Source organism: Aspergillus foveolatus (assembly GCF_047715535.1).
Source record: "Aspergillus foveolatus strain CBS 279.81 unplaced genomic scaffold BDW70scaffold_23, whole genome shotgun sequence".
Classification (NCBI taxonomy): Eukaryota; Fungi; Ascomycota; class Eurotiomycetes; order Eurotiales; family Aspergillaceae; genus Aspergillus; species Aspergillus foveolatus.
In genome coordinates this window covers 47,518-73,536 of record NW_027396087.1, presented here as the reverse complement: position 1 = coordinate 73,536, position 26,019 = coordinate 47,518, and the positions used below count along the sequence as shown (strand labels likewise).

The 26,019-nt window shown below is 49.6% G+C and overlaps 10 protein-coding genes and 1 non-coding gene across 11 annotated transcripts; 6 read left to right on the top strand and 5 right to left on the bottom strand.

Moving 5' to 3' along the window:
• Positions 1-15: 15 nt before the first annotated feature.
• Positions 16-2,655, top strand: BDW70DRAFT_135999 (RIX1/PELP1 family protein). The gene is made up of 2 exons (XM_073736790.1): positions 16-395; positions 458-2,655. Exons 1-2 carry the CDS (start codon positions 57-59, stop codon positions 2,513-2,515), a joined length of 2,397 nt encoding a protein of 798 aa, XP_073596077.1. The 5' UTR covers positions 16-56; the 3' UTR covers positions 2,516-2,655.
• Positions 2,656-2,697: 42 nt separating this feature from the next.
• BDW70DRAFT_135998 (wax synthase family protein) lies at positions 2,698-4,869 on the bottom strand. The gene is made up of 2 exons (XM_073736789.1): positions 4,682-4,869; positions 2,698-4,629 (listed from the first exon to the last, which is right to left on the bottom strand). The coding sequence occupies exon 2, from the start codon at positions 4,360-4,362 to the stop codon at positions 2,827-2,829; it is 1,536 nt and encodes a 511-aa protein (XP_073596076.1). The 5' UTR covers positions 4,363-4,629; positions 4,682-4,869; the 3' UTR covers positions 2,698-2,826.
• Positions 4,870-4,946: 77 nt separating this feature from the next.
• BDW70DRAFT_t104 lies at positions 4,947-5,057 on the top strand. Its single transcript has one exon. It is a non-coding gene; the product is annotated as a tRNA-Leu (tRNA).
• An 18-nt stretch (positions 5,058-5,075) lies between these two features.
• On the top strand, positions 5,076-8,153 carry BDW70DRAFT_168051 (DEAD/DEAH box helicase). The gene is made up of 3 exons (XM_073742363.1): positions 5,076-5,605; positions 5,659-6,998; positions 7,051-8,153. Exons 1-3 carry the CDS (start codon positions 5,159-5,161, stop codon positions 8,021-8,023), a joined length of 2,760 nt encoding a protein of 919 aa, XP_073596075.1. The 5' UTR covers positions 5,076-5,158; the 3' UTR covers positions 8,024-8,153.
• A 30-nt stretch (positions 8,154-8,183) lies between these two features.
• On the bottom strand, positions 8,184-14,498 carry BDW70DRAFT_49558 (putative SNF2 family helicase/ATPase). Its single transcript, XM_073744140.1, has 2 exons — positions 11,281-14,498; positions 8,184-11,212 (listed from the first exon to the last, which is right to left on the bottom strand). The coding sequence occupies exons 1-2, from the start codon at positions 14,208-14,210 to the stop codon at positions 8,548-8,550; spliced, it is 5,595 nt and encodes a 1,864-aa protein (XP_073596074.1). The 5' UTR covers positions 14,211-14,498; the 3' UTR covers positions 8,184-8,547.
• A 79-nt stretch (positions 14,499-14,577) lies between these two features.
• BDW70DRAFT_135978 (glutathione synthase) lies at positions 14,578-16,530 on the top strand. The gene is made up of 2 exons (XM_073736788.1): positions 14,578-15,094; positions 15,214-16,530. The coding sequence occupies exons 1-2, from the start codon at positions 14,793-14,795 to the stop codon at positions 16,460-16,462; spliced, it is 1,551 nt and encodes a 516-aa protein (XP_073596073.1). The 5' UTR covers positions 14,578-14,792; the 3' UTR covers positions 16,463-16,530.
• Positions 16,531-17,193: 663 nt separating this feature from the next.
• Positions 17,194-18,668, bottom strand: BDW70DRAFT_150147 (uncharacterized protein; the record flags this gene model as incomplete). Its single annotated transcript, XM_073739109.1, has 3 exons — positions 17,194-17,512; positions 17,669-18,551; positions 18,599-18,668. The coding sequence occupies 3 exons, from the start codon at positions 18,666-18,668 to the stop codon at positions 17,194-17,196; spliced, it is 1,272 nt and encodes a 423-aa protein (XP_073596072.1).
• Positions 18,669-19,941: 1,273 nt separating this feature from the next.
• On the bottom strand, positions 19,942-21,205 carry BDW70DRAFT_159827 (uncharacterized protein; the record flags this gene model as incomplete). Its single annotated transcript, XM_073740743.1, has 2 exons — positions 19,942-20,215; positions 20,280-21,205. The coding sequence occupies 2 exons, from the start codon at positions 21,203-21,205 to the stop codon at positions 19,942-19,944; spliced, it is 1,200 nt and encodes a 399-aa protein (XP_073596071.1).
• Positions 21,206-22,278: 1,073 nt separating this feature from the next.
• Positions 22,279-22,755, top strand: BDW70DRAFT_159826 (DUF167 domain-containing protein; the record flags this gene model as incomplete). Its single annotated transcript, XM_073740742.1, has 2 exons — positions 22,279-22,494; positions 22,597-22,755. 2 exons carry the CDS (start codon positions 22,279-22,281, stop codon positions 22,753-22,755), a joined length of 375 nt encoding a protein of 124 aa, XP_073596070.1.
• On the top strand, positions 22,294-23,878 carry BDW70DRAFT_135977 (uncharacterized protein). The gene is made up of 3 exons (XM_073736787.1): positions 22,294-22,494; positions 22,597-23,053; positions 23,126-23,878. Exons 2-3 carry the CDS (start codon positions 22,950-22,952, stop codon positions 23,514-23,516), a joined length of 495 nt encoding a protein of 164 aa, XP_073596069.1. The 5' UTR covers positions 22,294-22,494; positions 22,597-22,949; the 3' UTR covers positions 23,517-23,878.
• BDW70DRAFT_168045 (UPF0187 domain membrane protein) lies at positions 23,866-25,956 on the bottom strand (the record flags this gene model as incomplete). The annotated part of the gene is made up of 6 exons (XM_073742362.1): positions 23,866-24,727; positions 24,777-25,126; positions 25,175-25,300; positions 25,354-25,438; positions 25,489-25,636; positions 25,696-25,956. The coding sequence occupies 6 exons, from the start codon at positions 25,954-25,956 to the stop codon at positions 24,198-24,200; spliced, it is 1,500 nt and encodes a 499-aa protein (XP_073596068.1). The 3' UTR covers positions 23,866-24,197.
• Positions 25,957-26,019: the final 63 nt, after the last annotated feature.

The window sequence follows — 26,019 nt, the reverse complement described above, 5'->3', positions numbered from 1 at the left end:
ACAAGCTCAGGATCGCACTCGCCGGCATTCGGGGTGTTTCTAGACCTTTTTTCGGAATGGCACACTTATATTTAACTTTACGCGCTGTCAATCACCGATTGATCACTGTACCGGTCCAAAAACTGCCTGCTATCGCGGCTTCGCTCGCAGCCTCTATAACAGAATGCGGAGAGTTGCTCTCGGCGCCTCAGTCCCAGAAGGCTGGCAAGTCAGACTCAGATCATTCGGTTCAGGTACACAAGCTGGTAACTAGAATTTCGAGTCTTCTGCAGGATAGATCGTATGAGGGCCGTTGGGCTGCTGTCGTGCTCGTCAAGGCTCTGGTGGAAGCTGGACAATGGGAAATTATCCGTGGAAGTGGGCTGTTTGTTCGCGGGCTTATGAGCATTTTGAGTGTGAGAATATCGAATCATACACCTTCGTTCAAGTCAATTGCTAATTGTCGGTGTTCAAACAGAAATCTGACCCTGCTTCTACTAAGACCATGGCCGTCATCGCCTTGACGCGGATCTTCCATCTTACGTACCAGTATCCTACCCTAGTTCGCGAGATAACGACGCCATCGCTTCCCGGATTTATTACAACTACCTTGAACCTCATCTCTGTCAAGCCGACATCTGAGCCTACCCGAAGCTTGAAACCCAATGTCCCATTCTTGGAGGTTGTTCTTCGCTCCTATGCGGAGCTCATTGCTCGGCACCCTACCATCTTCCGCCCGTTCACTGCACAGATTCACAGTCTGCTTCAAACCATAATTGGCTCAACTTCAGCATCATATTCCCGGTCAGTGATAGATGTCGCGGAACAACTCTTTATTGCTCTTCACCATTGTGCCCCGAAGAATACTGGAGGGGAAGAGTGGAAGAGTGCTTGCCGCATGACAGTCAATTCAATACATGCTACTGGAAACCATGTCTTAAGGGCAATCGTGGAACAGTGGGAGTCTGTCGATCCGGCATTGCGACAGCAATCAAGCCATCCCATTGACTATGCACTCGAGGTGGGAAGTCACAAAACTGACGCACTAGGACTTACTGGCTGGCAAGGGCTGGACGCGGGGGTCGAAAGACTTCTTGCGCTACTGGGGATGCTTTCCACTTTCCTAGCCACTGCCACAGCTTCTACCGTGTCGATTCCAGTGGGTTCTATACTCGATTTGACTGCGCGCTTCATGTCTGTGGTCGTCCCATCGGACGCAGGTGATGTACAAGCCAACCGTCAAGTAAGTCGGACGGAAAGGGAGGCTCTTTTAGCGGAACTGCCTCGAATACACGTTGCTTGTATCAGGATTCTTCGTGCCTTGATCGGCACGCTGGAAACCGCCGGTCTTTCAATCGCTCAGACAATCTTGGAACAGACCCTCTGGGTCTTCCGCGCGGAAAAGTTCAACAAGAAGATCAGGACTTCGGTGTACGATCTCCTTGGTGCATTGGTCAAACAAGTTGGCCCGTCTATGAACAGGAAGAACGTGGCCTCTCTGACCGACATGATTCGAACCTGTTGCTTTGACATTCTGCCTCAAGTCGGAGAAAATGGCACAAAAGACACCTCGCCAGCTGTAAATGGAAAGTCTAAGGCCAACTCAGCTGCTGTCAACGCAGACTTCTTTTTGAACCCCAGCCTCAAGCAAGGTCGCGAAACGAACGCGACAACTAGACCACCAAGGCTCGTTCGAGCCGCCTCCAAGCTCCTTCAAATTGTTCTCAGCTACATCGCACTGGAATATCTCGCGCCCCCAGTTCGCGCAGAGATTGACCGCACCATCATAATGACCTCCGACAAGGACGCCATGTACGCCAGCGTTCTCAACCCCCACCCAGCCGTGAAAGGACGCGGAGCAACTATCAGCATCATTCCTTTCCTAGCCAGGAGCTACGCATCTGACATGAACATGGAAGCACTCATTCGACCCCGGCTGCCTGTTTTGGCGCCTTCAAGTTACACCGGCCACTACGACAATATTGAGGAAGACGATGACGAAGAAATGGAACATGTTGCCGTGCCTGAGCCCATCCAAGCAGAAGACCCCGTCGGTTTCCTGAAACCAGCCGCCACCCCTAATCTCCGAGATCTCGTGGACTCTAGTGCACCGCAGAGCTTCACTGCATCGGTAAATAAGCGCACTTACACGGAGGAAACATCCCAGAATTCCACTCCTTCCGCCAGTTTCCCGGCAATGGCAGACAACCTTCAACCCAAGAAGGCAAGGTTTGACAGCAGTGTATCAACGCCGCCAGCTACCACCTTATTTCAACCGTCTTCTTTCACAGGAACCCTTACCCCTGCAGCTCTACCATTATCCTCAGTTCAATCTGCGACAACCCAGGCAGGTACAACCATGGAAACGTCAACAGTCGGCGACAGTGTCACTACTAGCACAACTTCCGTCGTGGTGGAGCAGTCAACTACGGTTCCTAGAGTCGAAGCGGTAGCACTGCCGGAGGAGGCAGATAGTGAAGAAGAGATGCCAACCTTGAACATTGAGCCGGATACAGATGAGGAGGATGAGGAGTAATTAATGAGACCAAGACGCTAAGTTTGAGTCAAGGTTTAAACCGACGAACATAGTCTGGAGTGGACACCATATAAAAAGCGCATTAGTGATCTGAATGGAAATTGCGAGAATACATATATTGATTACCTGCTTGCATTTTGAATTCGGTTATTACATGAAGCCAATTTATAAAGAAGTCCGTCCTCATATCCAACAACGATGTCTATACATGAGTGAGTTTCCAGCGCAGGTGTTCTATTTATTCCACTCTATTTCTAATTGCTGATTGCCCGGTTTTATCATGCAAAAGAGAGGCGAAAAGTCCAACTACTCTACATAATCCGCACACCACTCCCCCAAAATGTCCCGTCATCATAGTACTTAAACCAAGGCGCCCTCCAACAAAACCAACCCCGGCCCATCAGTCCCCGAAGTAGACTAAAGGGCAATGGCTCCGTTAACCACATCCCGCCATTTGCAAAATCATCCGCAATCCGGTAACCCGAGAAGAAAAGCCACCCTAGCACAAAAGCTACATTGCCGGTTCGTCGCAGCCAGCGCGGTGGTGCAAGGCCGGACCGCGTCAGTTGCGCTACCACAACACGAGACCATAAATCTTGGACAAAGACACCCACGGCTTGCAGTATGAAGAAGAGGAAGGTTCCGGTAACGGGACGGGTGTTCTCGCCGAGTTGCGTGTAGCTTCCGGAGCCATGAATAAGTCCGCTAATTCCAAAGGCGACGAGGGTGGTAATTATGCGTCTTACAATCCGCTGTGAGGTTACTGTTGCGGGGAGAAATGAAATAATCCATTTCGCTGTTGACACGAAGCCGAAGCGGAAGATTTGATGCCACCATTTACCCCACGCGCCTGCAAGCCCGTCGTCTAGGATAGCAGTGATCGGGCCGAACTGGTCGGCGTAGAGCCAGGGCGCGTCCAGGGGCGTTGCAGTCAGTGCACGAGATGCCTTGGGAAAGGCTGTGGATAAACCCAGAAAACATATTGGGTTCAGGGCCGTCACGAATAGAAGAGCGAAGTAGACGGCCGTACCGGTGACGAAAGAACGGTATGCCCGGATCAACCCTGGGAAGATTGAAAGATGATCGAGCGGAAATGGAGGTATTGCGGATATACTGCCCAGGAAGTACGGATCCCAAATCACTACCAGCTTGAGGATGTCCAGGGCTAGATAAGCCACGAAGAAACAAGTGAACGCAGTCCGTATACGGCCCTTTGATTGAGGCTTCGCGCGTACGGCGTCTGCTGGACTATTTTTGGGATCGAGATGAGAAGGCAACGGGTCCAATGATGAAATTCGGAAGCTGAAATCTGGGCCGCGCATATTCAGCACCAGAGCGAGTACCCAACCGAGTCGGTGCTTGAACGATCGAGGGTATGGCTGCCATACTAAAGTGTACGCATCCCTCTGTACCTCATCCTGTCCGTACTCCTTTCTCGCGTGCCCATTCTGCTTTCCGACAGGGCTTTTCTCTTTGCTAGACCATACTCTTTCAATCCGTCGGAAATCACGCTCGGCATTGTTGAAGAAAAGAAGGGTGGAGCTCCAAACAAGCAACCATACCATGATCAATCCAACCATATACCCATTTCCCCCCAGTAACACACGACGGTATCGTATACTCTCAGCGCTTATGCCAAGGCTGATGACATAGAGAATCTGGCGTAATATACTGCCCCCTCTGCGACTGGGTATCAGGAGCGCACATATGAGCAGAATGATGGGGAGAAGCGCATGCCAAAGTAGTAGCGGCTTAGCATCTCCATTTCGAATGAGGGTCTCATACCGCTCGCGCGTGTCGAGGACGATGAGCTCGTAGCGAGAGAAGGCGGAATCAAGATCCACCATTGACCACAGCTAAGAAATAACGAGTGAAAGATAACTAGCCAACGCTGAAGAGCAGATATGACAATGCGATGGTGCAAATGAGTGAAAAACCGTCAGTGTAAGCACCCAGGTTCAAGTAGACCCCTCCTTGGCGCCACCGATGACATTGAAGGGGGAAAGGAGGAAAAATGACATCGATAAATGCTTCATAATCATGCTTCATAATCATTCCGCCACAACCGCATTGCTGTTCCAGGGTGTCTACGCATTCAAACGACTTGGGCAGGGCTAGTTCCAGCTGTTAGCGTCCATATTAAGAATCAAGGTAGACGCTTTGTACCTTCGTTCGCATTTAAGGGGTATCCAGACTGCTGGAGATATATTTGTGAGCAATCGTCGGCAAACGTCAACGCACTGACACTGTTGTCCAAACAAGACAATGGCCACGCTAGTGATGAACCAGAGAGGAAAATCATCATGAAGACTGTCCATCATTCTAAAATACGTGCTGCTCTAAAAGTTGTCAAGAAATCAATCTCGGCAGAACAAAGATTGTTACTTGCTTTGTTTATCTGCTATGTTTGAAAAATATATATCAATAATATGGCAAGATGGCCGAGCGGTCTAAGGCGCCAGACTCAAGAAAGCGATTTTCTTACCTGAACAAGGTTTCTGGTCTTCGAAAGAGGGCGTGGGTTCAAATCCCACTCTTGTCAATTTTTTTTTTCCTTTCTCGAGAGACCCGGTTGGTACGTATTGATAAGATTGCAGTTGACGCGCTCCCAACCAAGCTGGGGTTCCTCTTCAACCAAAGATTATGGGTTCCCAACCGACAAAAAGATCTGTACACCTTGTCGACTATGCCTCCGACGAAGTTCGCGAGGGGGCTCCGGCTCCGCCGCCGAAGTACCCGCGTATAGCTGGGCAGCGTTTTGGCCAAGATACCACATTTATTCCCCTCAGCCAGGCATCGCAATTCTCGCCCGAGGAAGACGAGGATGATGCTGCAGCCGCAGATCTCCTCCAAGATAGCCAAGTAGTCGATGATTTATCAGATACTACACAGCTTCATTACGGAGATTTGAACACCAAGATAGTTGGCGTCCGCTATTACAGAGGAACAGCCACCATTGGGGAACATGTTGTTCTGAAGAGAGAGCCGCATAATCAATACGATCGGAATGCAATCCGCGTCGATAATGTTATGGGAACTCAAATTGGTCATATTCCTCGGAATATGGCTGCGAAGCTAGCAACTTACATGGTAAGCTCGATAAGTTTCTCGAGCTTATACGTCTTCAAGCTGACCTGCTGTAGGATAACAGGCTGTTAGTTGTCGAGGGGGTCCTGACTGGAGTCATTGGCGCTTTTGATTGCCCAATTGTCCTGAAGCTGTATGGCCCAAGTGACCTAGAGCGAAGAGAAGCGTTGAAACAGAGAATGGTGCAGGATAAGCTGCCACTCAACCATCTCAAACAGGCCGAGCGTGATGAAAAGAAAGCGCAGAAAGAGCGGGAAAAGGCTATGAAAGAAGCTGCCAAGAGAGCGCGTAAGGGGCAATTGCTGGAAGCTGCGACTAATCTGGGCTATTCCAATCTCTCTCGATCGCTCGGGGAGGGGATCATTACGGAAGAGAGCCTGGATCAGCTTATCAACCAAAGCAGTACATTCAACCCCCGCGAGATCGATCGAGTGGCTGAAAGCTTTGGGTTGAAGGAGTCGGATTTAGAGAACATGCCCATAGTTGACAGTCCCTCTTCTCTCTCCACCGCTCTCCTTCTCTACCAGCGTCAAGGCCTGGCATGGATGATTAGCAAGGAAAACCCGGAACTACCGACTGGCGCCAACGACGTGGTACAGCTATGGAAAAAAGAAGGCAACAAGTTCACCAATATTGCGACGAATTTCTCTACGACTGCTCCACCATCGCTTGCTAGCGGCGGTATCCTGGCTGACGATATGGGCTTGGGCAAGACAATTCAGATCATTTCTCTGATACTATCGAACTCGCAGCCAAAGACGAAAGAATCCTCCAAGGCTACGTTGATCATATCGCCCGTAGGTTTAATGAGCAACTGGAGAAACCAGATCCAAGAACATACCAATCCGGAGCGGGCACCGCGTGTGCTAATTTACCACGGTCCTGGAAAGAAGGAGGAAGCGAAGCTAGACCACTACGACGTTGTGGTCACTAGCTACGGCACCCTTGCGACGGAATACAAGCCAGAGAGCAAAGCTACGCCCCAAAAGGGTCTATTTTCAGTCAAGTGGCGGCGTGTCGTGCTCGATGAAGGGCATACAATCCGCAACCCACGATCAAAAGGTTTCTCCGCAGCCTGTGCTTTGCGAGCTGACTCCCGCTGGACATTGACAGGGACGCCTATCGTAAACACTTTGAAAGACCTTTACTCCCAGATTCGCTTTCTAGGACTCACTGGGGGCCTCGAAGATTTTGCTGTCTTCAACAGCGTCCTGATTCGGCCCCTCATGTCTGATGACCCCGACTCCCGTCTACTGCTCCAGGCCCTCATGAGCACCATATGCCTGCGCCGCAGAAAGGACATGAGCTTCGTGAACTTACGTCTGCCAGCTCTAACGTCTCGTGTTCTGCGCATAAAGTTCCATCCTCATGAGAAAGAGAAATACGACATGTTCCAGTATGCATCCACACAGGCATATCCATGCTCAACCATACTAACACCAAATTAGATCAGAAGCCAAAGGCATGCTCCTCGACTTCAAATCCAATAATAAAACCAGCACCACCTACTCCCACCTCCTCGAAGTCATCCTCCGCCTCCGCCAGGTTTGCAACCACTGGGCCCTAGCCAAAAACCGCCTCGACAAGCTTGCTGCTATTCTAGACAAACACCAGACCGTTCCCCTAACCCCTGAGAATATTAAAGCCCTCCAGGATATGCTCCAGATCCGCATTGAGAGCCAGGAAATCTGTCCCATCTGCCTGGACATTCTCGAAACACCCGTCATAACCGCCTGTGTTCACGCCTTCGACCGCGACTGCATCGAACAGGTCATCGACCGCCAACATAAATGTCCCATTTGCCGCGCCGAAATCGAAAATAATTCAACTCTTGTCGCGCCAGCCGCAGACTTGGGCGAGAACACAGACGACGTGTCAGCAGACCCGGACAATCCCAGCAGCAAGATTGAAGCCCTGATCAAGATCTTAACGGCGCATGGCCAGGTAGAGGCCACGAAGACCGTTATATTTAGCCAATGGACATCCTTCCTGACCCTCGTTGAGCCGCACCTTCAAAATGCCGGGATCCAGTTCGCCCGCATCGACGGTAAAATGACATCGGTAGCCCGCGACCGCTCAATGCGCCGCTTCTCCACAGACCCCAAGTGCACTGTGATCCTCGCTAGTTTGAGCGTCTGCAGCGTTGGTCTGAACCTGGTTGCCGCTAACCAGGCTATCCTTGCGGATAGCTGGTGGGCCCCTGCAATCGAAGACCAGGCTGTTGATCGTGTTTACCGGCTTGGGCAGACACGCGAGACTACAGTTTGGAGGCTTGTCATGGAAGACAGTATTGAGGATCGAGTGCTGGCGATCCAGGAGCAGAAGAGAAAGTTGATGCTCGCTGCCTTCCGGGAGAAGGCGAGCAAGAAGGTTGATGATCGAGCGACACGTGTGGCAGATCTGGAGAAGCTCTTAACGTGAAGCGCGAATACGCAGCTTCTTTATTCTTCTTTTCTTTCCTTCCTACTCTTGTGTTTTTACGCTTCTTCTGTGAGCGGATTTATTTATTGTGTAGAGCCCCTGTTGTTCTGCGTTCGTTTATGGACACATATTCTCCTTGTTTCTACACGGCTACCTATGGGCTACATACACCTTATCTTCTATGTTCATCAGTCTCGGGCTATTTTGGAGAAGATGGAATCAACACGGTTCAATCAGTTTGTAATATACTTAACCTTCCATAAGCATTGGAATTTTGTGCAACCGAGTCCATATAATCCATCAGTCTCATGTCTGAGTATCTTGTCCTATGTAGAAAACGCCAGCGCAATGCCAGTAAGGTAAATTGCATTGATTCCCCGCTAGAACCGGACAGAAAAGTGTTCAAAAAACGAAAAAAGTTGCAGCGGCACAGCCCTAAGACGCATGTAAAATATTTACAGCGTTGAATAGTTCAATAGCTGGAACGGAGTAGAATGTAATAAGAGAATAACCGTGAACAGGTCTCATGTCAGCTTGCAGTTTTTAGGAATCGTTTCACTGCTGCTTGCATGGGCCTGCTGGTCGTTCGCCTGCCGAACCTGAAGACGGTCTGGGGATTGGTCATTGCTGCTCAGATGCAGAGGCTTGGGTGTAGACTCTTTAGGTTGAAGCGGCATTGATTGACTTCTTGGTGAGATTCCCTGCTCAACGCCTGGTTTAGGGGGGTAAAATATAGGAGAGATTCGTCTTAGCGGTTCAGACCCGACCCTATCCGAAGATGTCTGCCTACGGTGAATCGCATTCCGAAGCACTGCTTGAGCATCCGCAAGGCCTGGAGTTCTCGTCACGGACGGCGCTGACCGGTATGTCGCTTTAGTGGAAGGTTTTTTGGTGGAAGCCATGATAGGGTGTTGACTTTCTTGGACTTGACCATTTGGCGACTGACTATGCGACGGTTGCGATAGGGTTTGAGGCTTCTCTTCTCCCTTAACCAGGTTGTGTTCATCAGGCGCAGGGCTACAGAGACCAGAAACTTGCACGTTTGGTAAAAAGGGGGACGCCCTGTCGAGAATTGAATCCGCGACTGCGACATGTGCGGAGATTATATCAGGCGCGAGAGCAGGTGGACCGGTATTATGCGCACTTTTCGGGACTGCCGGTTGGATGGATTGCTGGACTGCATGATTTATGCCAGCAGTTGGTGGTACGCCGTTAGGTGGATTCTGCAGCAGTTGTGATTGATAAGCATTAGGGCCGACTGAGACTGGAATTAGAGAAGCGGGTTGAGCTCGATAAGGCACTTGCATCTGCTTGAGTTGTCTCTCAGCCGCTCTTTTGGCATACGCAGCTGGGTCCGTTCGGCGGAGGGTTTCGTCGTCGAACGCCTCCTGCACAGTCCTCTTTTCATCTTCAGTAAGCTTGTCATCATCCTCAACAAGGAATGTCTGGGTAAGCTTGATATCGCGGATTAACTTATATTCTGCGCCTTTCTTCTCGTCCTCCCGAAGGATCTTGTCCAGAACATCTTTGTCTTTGCCGATATGCTCTGAAACATCCTGTTGAGCGACAGGCCTTGCAGGGAAAAGATAATCGCCGGGCTTCTTGTGCGCAGATCGAATAGGGTTTCTCTTATCCACAACGCGAACAGCGAGCTGCGTCTTGTAAGTCGCCTTTTCGTGGATGATCTCTTGAAAAGTCCCGCCGGCTATGAATCTGTAGACAAACACAGGCTTTCGCTGCCCTAGGCGGTACGCACGTCCAACTGCCTGCTCTTCCCAGATTGGACTGAAGGAGAAGTCAAAGATGATAACGCGATTCGCGCTCGTGATATTCAGGCCGAGACCTCCTGCTCTAGTCGAAATAAGGTATACCTGCTTTTTGCCCTGATTGAATTTTTTTGTAGCTGCTTGCCTGGTAGCAGCCGGCGTCTGACCATCTAGTCGTGAGTACTGTCGATTGGTGACCTTCAATAAATGTTCTAAGTAGTCAAGTGTATGTAGACTTTGTGAAAAGACAAGAACTTTATCACCTGCCCTGATAGATTCATCAATGATCCTCTTCGTTATTACCGTACGAACTGAAAGCTCCACAGCCCTCAAATCTTGGACGTTAGCAAAAAGACGGGTCTGTTCGGCTACAAGCTCCCCCAGGTTTCGGATTCCAGCATTTTCGATGAATTCATCGCCTAGCCGATCTGGAGATACTGCCTGGTCAACGTCGCTCGTCTTTCTGGTATCATTCGTTTTCTTTGAGGGACTCTGGGCCTGACTGACTAATTTATCCCGGAAACATGCTGGGTGATTGCAGCATAATCCCAGAATAGATAGCCACGACCATAACTGGGCCTGTGTGACCTCATCCATTCGTCCTTGTAGAATAAACGCTGCGTACATATCATATGCCTCTTTCTGCATTTTGGTGAGAGGCACAGTCAGAACAAACTCGACTTTCGGCGGAAGATCTCCCTCAAGGACTGTGATGTCCGCACGGTTGATCTTTGGCTCCAAGATCTGCTTGAGCACTTGGAGCTTCATCAAAGACTTCCGCTTCTCTCCATAGGTACTGTCGGCATAAAGGCCTTCCTTTATAGGTTCGATATAATTTGCCTTGAATTCAAGGAAACTTCCGAGGTAATCATAAGAAATCCAGTTGACCATAGTATAGTAGTCGCCAAGATTGTTCGCCAGAGGAGATCCAGTCAACGCAATCCGGCTTTTGGAACGAAATCGCATTGCCGCCTGAGACGTCGCGGAGTCTGGGTTCTTCATTTTATGAGCTTCGTCAGCGATGATGACGCTGGGGCCCTCTAAAAGCCAATGCTTGAGGTCTTGATGCCTAGAATCTGACAGTGGCGGGCTTTTCTTAGCTGTTGCCTGGTTGAAGACCCAATTCCGGAAGATATCGTAAGATATGAGTAGAACTCCGCCCTTCTCGTACCACATAGATACCTCGGCCAGGCGCACATCCATATTGTCTTCTGAGGACACCTGTCTCACTGTGAGTAGGACATCCTCGGGGGTCCACATAAAGAACTCATCACACCAATTCCCAATCAAGGATGATGGGCAGATGACCAGCGTTCGGGCTTCGGGAAGATCCTTTCTAGGGCGAAATTCTTCAGGAACCTGTTGTTGAATCATTGGGTCCGGAGAATTGGCAGCTGCAGTTATCGTCACGAGTAGTGATATGCTTTGGCGGATCAGCAGTTGAGAGACAGACAAACTCTGGATCTTCGTGATCCACAGGTAGGAACTTACACCTGCATTGTTTTCCCCAGTCCCATCGTGTGGGCCAAGAGACAGCCTTCTTGGTTCTTGTCCTCGACCAGTTCTCGCCACATGAATTGAATGCCGCTCAATTGGTGAAGTTTGACGCGTTTGCCGATGTGAGGATGTAGGTAGATAATTGGCTCTTTGAAGCTAACAGCATGACGGCCCGGGCTGTCATTGCTTACCCCCATGCTTTGCAGCCTTTTCTCCAGCCTCTTTCTCTGCTTCTCTTGCCATCTCATCCGCTGTTGCGCACTTGCCTGGTGCAGCTTTGCTGATTGACTTTCCTGCACGGCCCTTTTACGCTTTTTGTGAGGTGTATCTTCAGGTCCCAAATCACGGTCTGGGCCAGCTTCTGTATCGCGTTGCCACGCTTGCCAGCACTCCAGTCGATTGACAAGCTCATAGTAGTATGTTTCAAACCCGCCATTCTTGTTATCCTCGAGCTTTTCAAGGGCTGCTTGGACACTCCTTTTCTTGATACCTTTAAGATCATGACGCGCACAGTGAAGCCATGATATATAGAAGGAAGATGTTCGCATGACCAGATGGCTCATGGAAGCCCCCATCCCCTCTACATCCCGTGAACCTTTGATTAGACATTCCAAGGCTCTTCGCGTATGGGTTTTGAGGCTCAAAAGCGAGAAATTCGGGACTTTCTCTACCATCAAGTTTCGTTCCTCATCGGAGAGGCTACAAACCAGCTTTGCGAGCAACCTACGACGATCTTTACGTTCTTCAATCAGCCTCCATTCCAGTGACATGATCCCATTCATGTCGTTGATATTGGGCATTGAAAGACTTGGTCCTCTTTCTGTCTTCACCTGCACACTACTCTCCGCTGAGCCAAAGCTCGGCGGGGGAGACATCGAGGCGCCCACACCTGCTATAATGGTGTTGGAATATTTGGGAATGGCGACAGGATTAAGAGGAGGGGTTTTGATCATAAAATCGTCCGGTTCAGGCGTCTCTCCAGTAAGATCAATCACTTCTGGCTTCTCTTGAACTTGGTGAGGGTGAGAAGCAGAGGGAGAAAGTGAACGGCTGCTTGATTCGAAGACTTTGGGGACTTGACCTCTTGTCCTGCGTCTTTTACCAGAAACGCTGATGATATCATTGTCGGTACCAGAGGGCGAGAGACTTGCAGGCGAATTCTCAAGAAATTGACCTTGAATTATCCCGGGTGCTCCAGTATCATCCACAACGAACTCATCGTGAGAGTTGTCCTCACCGATACTGGACTCTGAATGCAGTGATTCGTCGTCTCCAACCTTTGTTTTTGGTAAATACCGTCGTTTAGGAGGCGCAGAGACCTTGTCTGGGGCCTTTTCCTGTGTCAGCATTGAAGAACGCCATTTCTGCTTCTGGATTTCGAATACAGTTTGCTCCAAACATTGGCATTGCGTACGCAGTTCTGCCTCTGTGCTGTATTCATTCCTGCTAATCTCATTGCTCAACTTGTGCAAGCGGAGCTCGAGCAGCGCAGTGTCCTTTGATAAAGCTTTGACCTCCTGGTTAACACTATTCCTCTTTCTGGCAGCTAGCCAGAGCTTTCGAGCCTTGTACTTTTCCTTTGCCTGATAAGTTTCGTGCCACTCGGTTTCAAACTGCGAGACACAATCCCTGATAACAGAATCAACCTCAGCCGGACCAAGGTCTTTAGACTGAGGTAGCATGGACTCGCCGGCTTCCTCATATATCTCTTGCCAAGTTTCTTCGTCAAATTCGCCTTCGGAACCAGAATCTCCATAGATAGGGAGTTGCTCTAGACCTTCCTCAACTGGATACTTCTGCAGCAAATAAGAGAACGAGTCGGATGGTCCAAGGGATTCACTGCGAGGCCTGGCATCTTTATCCACTTCCGGTCGGTTTTTTAACTGCGGCCACTCATCTAATTTTTCCTTGGTTGCGTTGACTCTACCCTGCCTCGTGGTGTATAATGTGAAATGTCTGTCCTTGCTGAACTTTACCATTGCCGGGTTATATGGAGTTATGGCTTGATATGATGACCTGCCGTTTGTGTTTAACTTGACTGGTGACTGTTGGAAGAAATACTTCAGGCGGTTATTCACGAACGTGCGCTGGGCGGTGGGGAGTCTGGGTGATATCAGTGTGAACGTCTGATCATCAGCTTCGAATTCAGGATCATAGAAGATTTGTTCCACCGTGACGCAATCCGGTCCCATATACCAGCTTTGTACCTCACTATCACCAGACCTTTTAGGTATCGGATTGTCGATTCTTGGTTCCACGGGGAGGCATAGATCAAGCTTCCGTCTTTTGTTGCCATGTTTGTCAACCACGACTTGCTCATTGTAACGGGGATGAATGTGCTGTATCCTTCCGCACGATTCTCGGAGCAGATTCTGGGACAAGTCTGGAATAGGCAAGTCGAACCTTGAGCTATTTTGGTGTACATCATTGACGTTATCACGTACTACGCCAGTGACGGATGAGTCTGAAGTGACAAAATTGATGACAGGTTTAGCCAGAGCAGGAATATTTGGGCCGACAGTGGGCAATGGTGTTGAATGTTGGGCAGTCGGTGACTGCGCACTGGTATGAAGTGGCGGTTGCGGGAGCACCGGGGACAGCGAAGGCATTTTAGCAGTCTGCTCTGATATGGAAGCCTGATACTTAGGGGAAAGTCTCTGGAGATAGCGAATAGCCGACATTATAGAGCTCCGGTGTCCCAGAGCTTTCAGTCCTAGGTCGTCCCGCAAAGCCTCTTTCCCAACATCCTGCAAGAGCACTTCCCCGGTTATGAGATTCTCTCGAAGGGAAGCCTCGAAAGAAGCGGGCGGTCGTGGTACCATAGAACTTGACCGCGACCATGGTGTCTCAGGATTGTGACAAAGATAAGCCACCACTTCATCGACAGTCCAGTCGAGAGGGTCACTACTGTTGAATTGCATCATGCAAGCACAGGCATTGGGAGAAAAAAATACTAATCATCCAAATAATTCAACATAAAACGCAATTATGTGGCAAGAGATCGTCAGAGAAATGGAAGATCATGGAGGGGAACCTGATCGTAAGGTATCGTAGATAGCGCTAAAGAGATGAATAGCTTTAGAATGTGAACAGAAAGTAGATAAGAGAGTTGACAATGTAACAAGAAAAACTGGAAGTAATAAGTCGCTAGAGAAACAGAACCAAGAATGTAATAAAAAAAAATCCAAACTGAAATCAGCATGCAATTACTCGTCGTGTGATAATAGCCTTGAAATATAAAGACAAAGCGCGCCGCGCCGAGTGCGATGTAGTCTTACTGCCGGCATTACTGTTGGAAAGCGGTGGTGCAGGCGGTGCTGATAGCTACGATAACGACTTTGATTAGTAATTGAGAAGCTACTCCCCCCCGCGGAGGGCCTGAAGAAGTTGGAGCGCCCATTGAAACTGGCAACAATCCATTGCTGCTAAAGTTGACGCTCAGGAGAGATTTATTTGACTATATAACCCTATACATCTCTTATTACAACGAATTGGCACCGATCACCATGGCAGAATCTGTCTACACGAATTACCCCCCCTCTCTGAACCCCGCACAGAAGGACTTCCTCGTGAGGACAGTCAAGGATTGGGCGACACAGAATGGCCTTATGGTCAGACCTGCACCTACATTTGTCTCGAAAGAATCCGACCCTCGCGGCGTATTGGCGACAAATGCACCGGTGACTCTGTTTCCTAGCCCGTTTCCGAGGACGTGCTTCGAAGAGGCCAAGGCGCTGCAGACTGTGTACAATAAGCTCTACGCTGCGATAACATGCAATGAAGAATGGATTGGCAAAATTATGGAAGAGTAAGGGTTATCTTCTGAGTTCACTTTGTTTCGCTATTTCCTTGCGTCTGTTGTATTTTTCTTGAGGCATGCTCTATCAGAACCACAGAACCTAGACTAAATATGGCCTCTGACTGTAGTCTCATTGACGTTGATGACTTCATCTCGAACCTCTGGAAAGTGCATCTTGCCGTCAAGGAAGAGGGCTACGCTCAAACTCTTTCTCTCGGTCTTTTTCGGTCTGACTATATGGCACACGCTCCGTCAACCTCAACGATTCCCGAGTTGAAACAAGTGGAGTTCAACACAATTTCTTCATCTTTTGGCGGATTATCGTCACTTGTGGCGTCCTTACATTCTGAACTCTTAGATTCTCCTCCGGGCAGCCCCATCGCTTACCCGTCACACCCTTTGCTGAAGCCAAAAGCCATCCCTGAAAATACTGCAGTAGAGACGTTGTCCGCAGGTTTGGCAACGGCTCACACCGCGTACGGACAATCCAAGTCGCAGCCACAGCTGCCTACATGTATCTTGTTCGTGGTCCAAGAAAATGAACGAAATATATTCGACCAGTTGGCTCTTTCGCGCCAACTCACAAAGGTCCACAAGATACCCGTCTTCCGTCTGCTAAGCTCCGAGATTCTGGACCATACCTACATCCCCAGCTCCAACCCCTCGCGTCCTCTGATTTACCGCCCGCCACATGCCGAAGAGACACACTTTGAAGTAACAACCGTCTACCTCCGTTCTTTCTACACACCAACCGACTACAACTCCGACCGTGACTGGGAGGCAAGAACTCACCTTGAGCGCTCCGCAGCAATCAAATGTCCAACAGTCCTCAACCAACTCTCGGGCTCCAAAATCGTTCAGCAGGTCCTCGCCACACAAACGGGACCAGACCATCTCGCAACCTTCCTTGCCGACACTGACCCAGCTCTCATTTCCCGTCTCCGCGCAACCTTCGCCCCGCAATACGACCTCTCCGTATCTGGAAAGGGCCGAGAACTCGCACTCAGCCCCTCGACGGCGGCAAACCACGTCCTCAAGCCCCAGCGTGAAGGCGGCGGCAACAACATCTACAAAACCGCCATCCCAGACTTCCTCAATTCCATCCCTGAGAACGAGTGGAAGCGCTGGATTCTCATGGAGCTTATTCATCCTCCAGCGGCCGCGAAGAACATCGCTCTCCGTAGCGACGGCGAGGTTCTCGCTTGTGGAGTCATCGGAGAACTAGGCATTTATGGCACTATTCTATGGGATCAGAGTAATAGTATGATTCTTCATAATGAGCAGGGAGGGTGGTTGATGCGGACGAAGGCCGAAGGTGTGAATGAGGGTGGTGTTGCAACGGGATTTTCGAGTTTAGATAGCATTGTTTTGTTCTAGATGATTTTTTGGCATTGTCTTAAGATATATTCTTTCTATGCATCAGCATGAATTTGATCGGGATAAAGGTTTTCTTGTCTTTGTTTCCATCACATAACCTCTACAGTAGAAGGTCGTCTTAATTAAGTTGATGCCAAGATTGTCATAAGAGTTAGGGCTATGCTTCGCAAAAATGTTCCGAGATGGTATGGGGGCTAACACAGTCCAAGGAACGGGAGGCTAGATTGAAATATACAACAAAGCAAAAGTATCATTGAATTCTAGAAAGACCCCAGTAATCGGTTGCACATGTCGCAATATATAGTACACTTTTGGTACAATTAAGCATGGCGAGACAACCGAGCTCCAACGCCATTACTGGGGCTAGACAATAGAACAACATATTGGACTATGAGCCGAACCACAAAACGCTCACATAAATTATCCCACCCAGCGCCAGCAGTAGAACCAAGTAAAAAGAGAATGGGAAAGCAGTAGTAGTGACAAGTGCAAAGCAACGCTTTGGAACGCCAAGGTCGCCATCCGCCAGACAGATGCTCCAACCGTGGGAAGATAATGTACAGCACAAATGCAGGTCGGAACGCCGTAGGGTCCGGTATACCTACAGCATAATCATGACAGTATGGTACAGGTGGAAATGTGCATGGGAGAAGATAAATTCAAGTACGAGGTGAGACAAGACCAGCTTGTAGGAGAGAATGGGTGGTGTTGCCCAATCTCAGCAAAAAAGATCAGGAGGTAACAGGGGAGTAAGAGTGATAGGGCATCTCAAATACATGGCGTTCGCCTTTGTAGCACTCCAATAGCATATCGTCAAAGACATTCCTCTGTTGTCTCTCGGGAACTGTATCCAACAGAGTAGGATCGTTGACTGGGAAAATACCTGTGGTTGGAGTTTGCGGCTTGCTGGAGGATCTGGTGAATAGCGAGGGTGCGTAGTCCAGGAGCTCCTCGGGCTGCACAGGGAAGTCCGTGAAGCAGTCTTGAAGACAGAAACTATGGAAATTGAGGGCTGAGCTGGATGTCCAGAAGGTGGAGCGCCAACTTAGTCTGTCTTGGTTGCGTAGGAGAGAGAACAAGTCACTCTCTTGTTTAATTTGTGGAGTGGGTGGTCTATAGCCAAGCCGCCTTGACATGTTAGCTCGGGGTCTGAACGTTCTGGATAACATGATAGAGGAAGAATGGTAAGAGGGCGGGAGAGCGTACAGGTCGAGATCCGGTAGGCTGACTGTGTCTGGGAGCTCATCATCTGGAATAACGCCCCGTATGATGGGAAGAGCATCATCGAAACAATTGTCTGTTTCATCATCATTGACGTCTTGGTGGACGTATCCGACTGTCTGCGCTTCGTGCTCAACGACGTCCGGTGCCTGGGGAATGACTTCCGGAACCTCTGGCAAGGCGTCAGGCTCGTCAGGCTCAGTGGTTTCAGAATAACCATTAGTCCTGAATGGCGATTCTCGACTTTGAAAAGGAACTTCCCGCTCGTCGAACGCGGTTCCGTTGGCCGTAGACTTATTCCCCATCTTCCTAATCCGCCAGCCTTTCGGAATTGGCACACGGCCACCCTGCTCGCCTAATTGAGGATTGACTAGACCCGGAGTGATGCCGCGAGTGGAGTTCGAGTTGATGTCCAGACCTAGCTCCTTCATCCTTTTAAGGAGGTCGGCTTCGAGGTGTGCACTCCGTTTATTTCCCGAACGCCACGCCTTAAGGTTGAACGCCTGTCGGAAGCGCACGCCCCGTTGTTGAAGCGCATTATTCTTGATACGGAATTCGGGGTGCATGCGAGCCGTAATGTCCTCAAGGCATATGCGCGGGTCAATGCGCTGCCATGCCTCTACGCGGAACTCCTCTACGGTAGAAGAGATGTTGTCTGGTAGAACAGGGAGGTTTCGCAGATACTTCCCGTGTATGGGGTAGCTCATGAGCCCTGGATCTTTCAGCTTTTTTTCGTCATCGTCGGGGCTCAGTTGGTAGAGAATGTCTGGCAGTTCCTCCCATGACCAATGGGCTTGGTCGGGGTGGTAAGAGGTGCGGTTTCGAGGGTCGTTCGCGTTGGGGCTATCCTGCCTGGGAGGGGCTTTTTCTATGTAGGTTCAGTACATCATTCACGCCAAAGCAAAGAGATCTCACTTTTCTGCAGCCTTCTAGGCACCTTCTTAGAAGACCTTAGAGTAGGCTTGGTGACTCTGTAGCTTTTCATCGTGACAGCTTGACTGATAGCCGCATTAGCTATCCTGTCCATGACCAAGTAGTGCAAGATCTGAAGCATACTTTAACTCCTTTTAGAGCGTGACTAACTTTCTGTGAATAATACCTGTTTCCACAGCAAGATCTGCACCGGTATGCACAAATATGGCAGTTGAAGCTCAGGAAAAATCGTGGTGAAGAGGATGGGGGGAAGTGAAGATGATGAAGACAGAACTAGAGAAGCCATCTTTAAGCTATTGTTCCCCTTTCTCGAGGACAGACAATCGGGGTGGTTGGCAAGAGGTTCTGAACTGGGGAGAGGTCGAGTGGTGGGGTGGGGGACTGGGTGCAGTGATCGAAATGCGCTCAATGGGCTACACTTGAGGGACCGGTACCATAATATCTGACTGCGAGAATGTCAACCTTAGATCTATGACCACCAAACTGTTAGGGTAGATAGCAGCTCACTTTCTCTTCAAAATGAGCCCCATAATGGCTATGCTGGCGTTGGTTGTGGCATCGCGATATCGTCTTGTTCTCCCCGGCCTAACTCAACTCGACTTCGATTTCCCGGCTAAGGCCAAAGGTGAGCAAATCTGACCAGCCACATGGGCCAAAGTACGGCCAATCCCATGGGTCAGGCGCTGCAGAAGTCTTTTCTATCAGGTGGGCTGGTTGATGAATCTGAGACAAGGTAGTACTCTGCCTATAGGCATTCAAGGAAAGATAGGCTTCCAGTATCAAAAGCTATTCGCATAAGAAGAGAAGCTGCCATTCATGCATGCCTGACAATAAAAAGGCTGGCCTTGACAATGGTAGTTGCCGGTCTTTTATTGGACTATTGTGTGTCAAAAGAAAGAAGAGGCATGGGTTCTGGCTTGCCCAGCTGGACAGCCAACTTGCTGTGAAGAACGTTGCCCATGAGGGGTACCCGAATTCTTTCCCTCTTGAGAACAAGTCTCACCGAGACTGGCTGGAAGGGACTCTTTTTGCTTACGCATCCTTCGCCATCCATAGCCAAGTTCATCCTAGAAATACATTCTGCAAGGCTCCGTGGGTACCCAGCCTGGGCTCTGTAGTTATTCCTTATTTGTTCCAAATGAATGCAAGTTATAATACATAAAATTGACATAAGAAACTGGCCCATCAATAAATAAAATGACGAGACCAACCCGAACCATACAACATAAGAAAATGGACTGGATTAAGAACCTGAAGCACTAAACGAACACCCTATAATATTGGTCTGGAGAAGATTTTAGAAAGGGAAAAGCATCAGATAGTTCCTATGCGTTTCCGGGGACCCAAAACGGATCGTCCATTGTGCACCTAGGATCCTCCCACCGAGAGGGCAGCTGCCAGACTTGCCCGTCACTATGCTTAGCAGACGGAAGTGAGGAAGGCGAGAGCACTCCTGACTCTAATATCATACTCTCAAAGGCGGTTTCCGAGGGAGATACATCAACCTGTCCGTCGTAATGAACACGCTCGACAGTGTCAACTGGTGTGGGTAGGCCACTGGGATCGATGATATCCGTTATGTTGATTCTCCTAGCGGCACTAATTATACCGCAAAAGTCGGTAATTGTCGTAAGATGACGAAGGATGATGGAAGAGATCTTACCTGTCAGCAGCATCAGAAGTTGCTCGTTTCTTGGAGTGTGGGATAGCTTTCGCCCGCGGTTGAGGTTCAACCGCGTCTGGAGCATGATAGACCATCGATTGAGCAGGCGGCAGAGCAATCTGAGACGAGAGATACTCCATTTCAAGGGGTTGCGCCTCGGGAAGATTTCCGAGAAGGTGATTAGGTTTGGCTTGCTGAGCATCGATAGGGTGCGCAAACTGGAATGAAGATATGATACCATCGTACAGCTCACGAGAAATCACGGATTCGTAGGAAGTATGAGACGACAAAATATTTCCGTGGACGTCGATTATAAAGAGTACTGGCCCTGCAGAGAACCAGAAACTCACGCTGTCCCATGGGAAAGCCTCATAGACCCAGTAAGCGACGGAGTCAGGCGCATCAAACCGACGGACAAGAACCTCCTGCAGCGCAATGCGACCTCCTGCCTCACCAACAGCCGGGTTGATTAGACCAGGAGATAGCCCACGAGTGCTATTTGTCGACCAGGATTCATAACCGCACTCTTCGAGGAGACTGGTTATTTTGACGTTTTCATTGCTATCAGGCCCCGCTTCCCAGCACGTTATGTTGCAATGCTCCCGGAACACTTTGCGACGATTATGAATTTGTACACTGGATATGTACTTTCGGTAGAATGGATGGACCCGGTCAATGATGTCCTCAGCAGTGATACGAGGGTCGTGACGCATCCACGCTTCAAGGCGCCAACCTTCCACATTGGAAGATATCTGCCGCGGAAGAATAGTCTCAAAGTCATTGACGTGTTTCCCGAATATCCTGTAGGAAGATTTCTGAGCCGGTAGTGTCGCTTTACTGCGATATTCTTCGGGAGGACGAATAACATAGAGGATATCGGGCAGATTGTCTAAGTTCCAATTCGCTTGTTCAGGTATGTAGAACATATCCGATAGGGTGTAGTCCTCTATACCAGGTCGTCTATACACAACACCAAAGACGTCAGGTTGACTGGATAGATGTTGTACTATAGGTACCAGAACTCGCTGCAGATCGATCGAGAGATGATCGGAAATCGAATTGAAGGACTAAAGAGCATCGCCAGCAGTTAGCAACACTCTAAACACCAGGACTAAGCCTTAAGGTCACTTACCATCCTGGACCCTGGCCTGTGATGCCAACACTGAAGACGATAGCAGGATGTGCCGTGCAATAAACCCAGTGCTTCAACCTCCTGTAAGAAATGGCTGGGGAATCGACTCCTGGGAGTAGTCTGAGCAATTCTATTCTCCAGCAAAGGGCGGTTAAAGGATGCTGTAATCTGAGGACTTTGCGAGACAGCCTACAGAAAGACTGTCTAGTGTTAGTGCTAGTACTCAAGCATATCATAGCTCATAAACTATTCTTCATACCAGATCTGTTTCAAGAGCAGAGAGAAGCCAGCCAAAGCTAACCGCATAAAAGCTTTGCGAACTTAAAGGGACTGGAAACACATAGCCAGCGAGGCCTGGCTCAGAGGCCATATTTTTAGGCTTATGGTGGCCTCTGGGATTTCTGCTCGTTGGAACAAGTGAATGGCATATTGCAGCACGTCTCATCATGGAGGACAAGCGGGTTTTCATTATCACATCACCAGATATTCACTCACTATACAATGAATATCAATGTTACTTTTATCTTGCATAGGCCTTGGGGTGCATTGATACTAGATGTCAATCCAGAGCGCCTTTCCATTGCGGTGTTGATCACTCAGATTTGAAAGCATTAAAGGCCTTTATTAAGACTAGGGCTCACAGTGAGTTGTTACCAACTGAAAATGAGTGAATACCATTGTCGCAACAGCAACATTTTAGTCAAGCAGAAAGAAACTAGCAGTATTCACGATTTCCATTGTCGCTTGTCACCACCTGAATTCAGTCAGGGTCGGTCACCGCGATTAATCAGAGGTCAATCAACCCACAAGCCCAGCCCCAACTGAAACCATCTCTTTCCCCATCACTTCGGCATGCCACCGTCCCCCATGTTCCGCCTCGTTCGAATCGCTAGCACAACCTCCCGCAACAAATCTCAGAAACTTGCCAACAGATACAACCTACATATATCGTGCAGAGTGAAACCGAACGCGTCCGGCCGAGAGGGCATCACAGCAGTAGGAAACGAGACAGTCGATGTATGTGTAGCTGCCGTTCCTAGGGACGGAGAGGCAAATCTAGCTGTATCTCAGGTCTTTGCAAAGGTAAGCCATATTGCCCTGTTCAAATCAATTCCATGACTGGATGCGTTTGGCGTGAGCCAGAAGGAGTCCTTGGGGAGTGGATAAGCTGATTAAGGTATGCAGGTGTTCAATGTCGCAAAATCCGACGTCGGAGTCATCCACGGTCTGAAGTCTCGCGACAAAGTTCTCTGCATCTTCAATTTAGATATTGGGACCGAGACTGAGGAGAAATTCCTCGAAAGAGCTGGTAAACAGCTGCAAGACGCCGTGATCAAGAAATAAAACCGTGGCGGGGGCTAGGATCGGTATCTAGCTGGTCCTGGACTCCGCGGAGCCTTGTGCGGAAATCTCCCACTTTTTTCTTCGACGATCGATGACGACTACAACGCGATATCTCCAAGCGAAGATTCGTGAAAAACACGCGATTTCAGGAAATATACTTGTTAAAATCAATCACCACATTATAACCACCAAAGATGGCCTCCACAAAACGAAAAGCCCCCGAGGACTCTAGCGCCAGTATAGAGACCATCAACTTCACCGCACGCAATCCTCCCTGGACCTACCTCAAGCTTCAACTGTACGCCCGCGCACCCTAGTCCTCCGTTTCTGCCTACTCTTCGAAATAAAAAAATTGACTAAAAACTTGCAGAATACACCAACCGAACACCTCCGCAGCCACAAAATCCGCTCCTCTTGACCCCCTCACAGCCCGTACTCATCTCTCTTCCGCCCTCTCCCAATTCCTCGGCCTCTCTGGTAGCTCAATCCCTGTCGATATTCTTTCCGTGTCCCCAGACTCAGAGTCAGTCACTGCCTCATCGCAGCCACAATCACAATCACAATCGCGCCCGCTTGAGAAATTCATCTGGGTTCGTGTACCGAGGCAGGACGCCCCTGCTGTTGTTGCAGCTGTGAGTTCTTGGATTGGAGGCGTGGGAGAAGAAGAAAATGGTGGAAGCGTGGCGTGGAGAGTATGCGCGAAGGGGAACTTTTTGTCCGCGCTGGTGAATGGCGACGGAGGGGATTTGTTCAAGGTGTAGAATGGGTTGGAGTTTACGTCGCTATGGCTTATGAATACCAACTTTACGACAAGATACGTTGCGATTGCGCAGCGCGATGCGACTCTCAGGTCCGGACTGGGGTTGGCACAATTGTTCTCAAACCACTTCACTCCGCGAGAGTGCTCGCGCCCTCTCGGTGCGCTCTATAGGCGGGAATCGGGCGACTTACTCGAGATGAAGCAGCTCGAGGATTCAGAGATATATTCGTCCCGACAGGTCGATGACCAAGAGATGACAGACGAGCAACGAGCAAGTCTGCTTCGAACATACCAGCCAGTGCCGCTTCGTATATTTGTGACTGTATGGCCTACAACCGCGGGAGGAAGGACCTGGAAAGATATATGATACGATCACAGTTCAACAGATTTCATTATGGTAGACAACCCCAGAGTCACAATTTCGTACGTATGTAAAGACAGACCCAAATAATATTCACAGCGGACAAAAGTCTCCCGGATAACGAGTGTTCAATGAACAGATTTCCAACCTCAACACCAGGCCAAAACGACAGACAGATAAGAGACGCACATGCTTATTCAAGGAAGACGCCCGATCCCATGCTTGCGACGCAAGAAGGTTTAAATTCCCTCTAAATTCCATGCATTTTTCCCGTTTCGTGTTTTGTTCGCAGTTGCCCCCCACCCCGGGGGGAGTGTTCTGCTATACCGATGGCTGCTTGTTAAGCTTCGTACTCACCTCCTCAAGTACGGTGGATGTCTTGGACGCTGTCGGCGACGAGTTAGCAACGACTTTAGCGCGCAAAGCAGCACGGATATCCTCTACGCTGCGCTCCTTCCATTCGGGCTGACCCGATGTGCTGAGTGGGTAGAGGACATAGTTGTCCTCGCGGGAGGCGAATTCGTCAACACTTGGCGGCGGTACGGCGGTGACAATATCCAGTTCAAGCGCGATCTGTCTGCAGTATGTGTCAAGAGGCAGATCATTAACGTCGTGGCCGAAGGGGTTCTCGATTTCGCTGCCAATGGTTGCGAGGCCAAGAATAATGTACGCAGCGACAATGGAGCCAGGGATAGTGACCCAACCAAGGGAGTCGTAGAGTTGGAAGGGGAGGACAAGGACGTAAATCCAAGCGATTTGCGCAATTGCGATGCTGTAGGCGACTGGGAGCGGGGTGTCGAGGACGCGTTCAGTGCCAGTGACGACTTCGTTTAGCTGGGCGAGGCAGGTAACTGCAGAAGTTAGCAATGTTGAAAATCATTAGAGAGACGTAGTACGTACTAGCCTGGGACTGGTGGAGACTGATGTTGAGTGTTTCGTTTCGGATGACTGAGTCAACATAGGCCGAAAGGTGATTCAGGATCTCCAAGGGTAGGTGTCCCAAGGGCTTTTTGGAACGCTTGATGAGCTTCCGAGGGTTCGACTCCGCGAAAGAAACGCCCAAGTACTCGCCAGTAACTTTCCAGATCGTCCTCTTCTTTGGCTGAATGACTTGGCGATCGTGGGCTTCCTTAGCAAATGTGTCCAGATACCCAACTAGGCCAGCTAGATCTTCGTATCCGACATCCGGTTCGAACCGCAGCTTATGCTTCAGAGCCACTGCAAATGCCAAGATAAGGTTGATCGCGGTGCTAGGAGCTGTTTAGCGTATTGCTTAATCCATCCTTACGGGGACTTACAGCTTCCTCAACAGGTCCTCCTTTCCTAGCTCACCTTCCCGCTCGAGTGTGTTGATCCAAATGGTACGGGACAGGTTACGAGACGTCTGCACAAGCAACGACCAGTACTTTCGGCCATCCGCCCATCTTGACAGTAGTCAGTCGTGTGCTCAATAATGTCAAATAGGAGTATTGCGCACCTTTCGTAGGCAGTAGAGCTTCGAAATGAAAGTGACAAACCAACGACGAAACCGAGAACGGTGAGGAGGATATTATCAACAGAAACTGTCTTTCGGTCAGCTAAGAAACAAAGCCATCCTTGATCGGGTACTGACGTTTATAAACAAAGCGCGAAATCAGGGTTATACAAGTTGACCAGCCGGCGACGAAGGTGATGGGGAGGATCATCTTCGGCATGATGCTGCCGTGCATTCGCATCATGATGGGCCATTTCGAGTGTTTGTCCAGGTCTCGCGGGCCGTGCTAGCAAGGCGGATCTGTCAGTACAATTGTTTCCGTCTCCAAGTATTGTTCAAACTCACAAAGTACCGATCCAGATCATCAGAGTCGCGCCGGTTGAGCATGAACTGGGAATCACGAGAGTCTGCAAGGTTCTCCAAGAAGGTGGGCCGTGGTGTCATTCGTCCAGGGCTGGAGCTCTTCTCACTTGGAGGGCCGCTGTGTTGCCCTTGAGCGTGGTTGGCATGGCGAGTCTCTGCCTGTACTGGAGCAGGACCGTCCGTATGAGCAGCAGCATGGCCTGCGTCAGCGGGAGGTGCAGAGTGCGCGGTGCCTCCGTCCATGTTGGTATTTCAGGTAATGAAATGTTAAGATGGGGTTAAAGAATGTAGTAAGACAGTCTAACC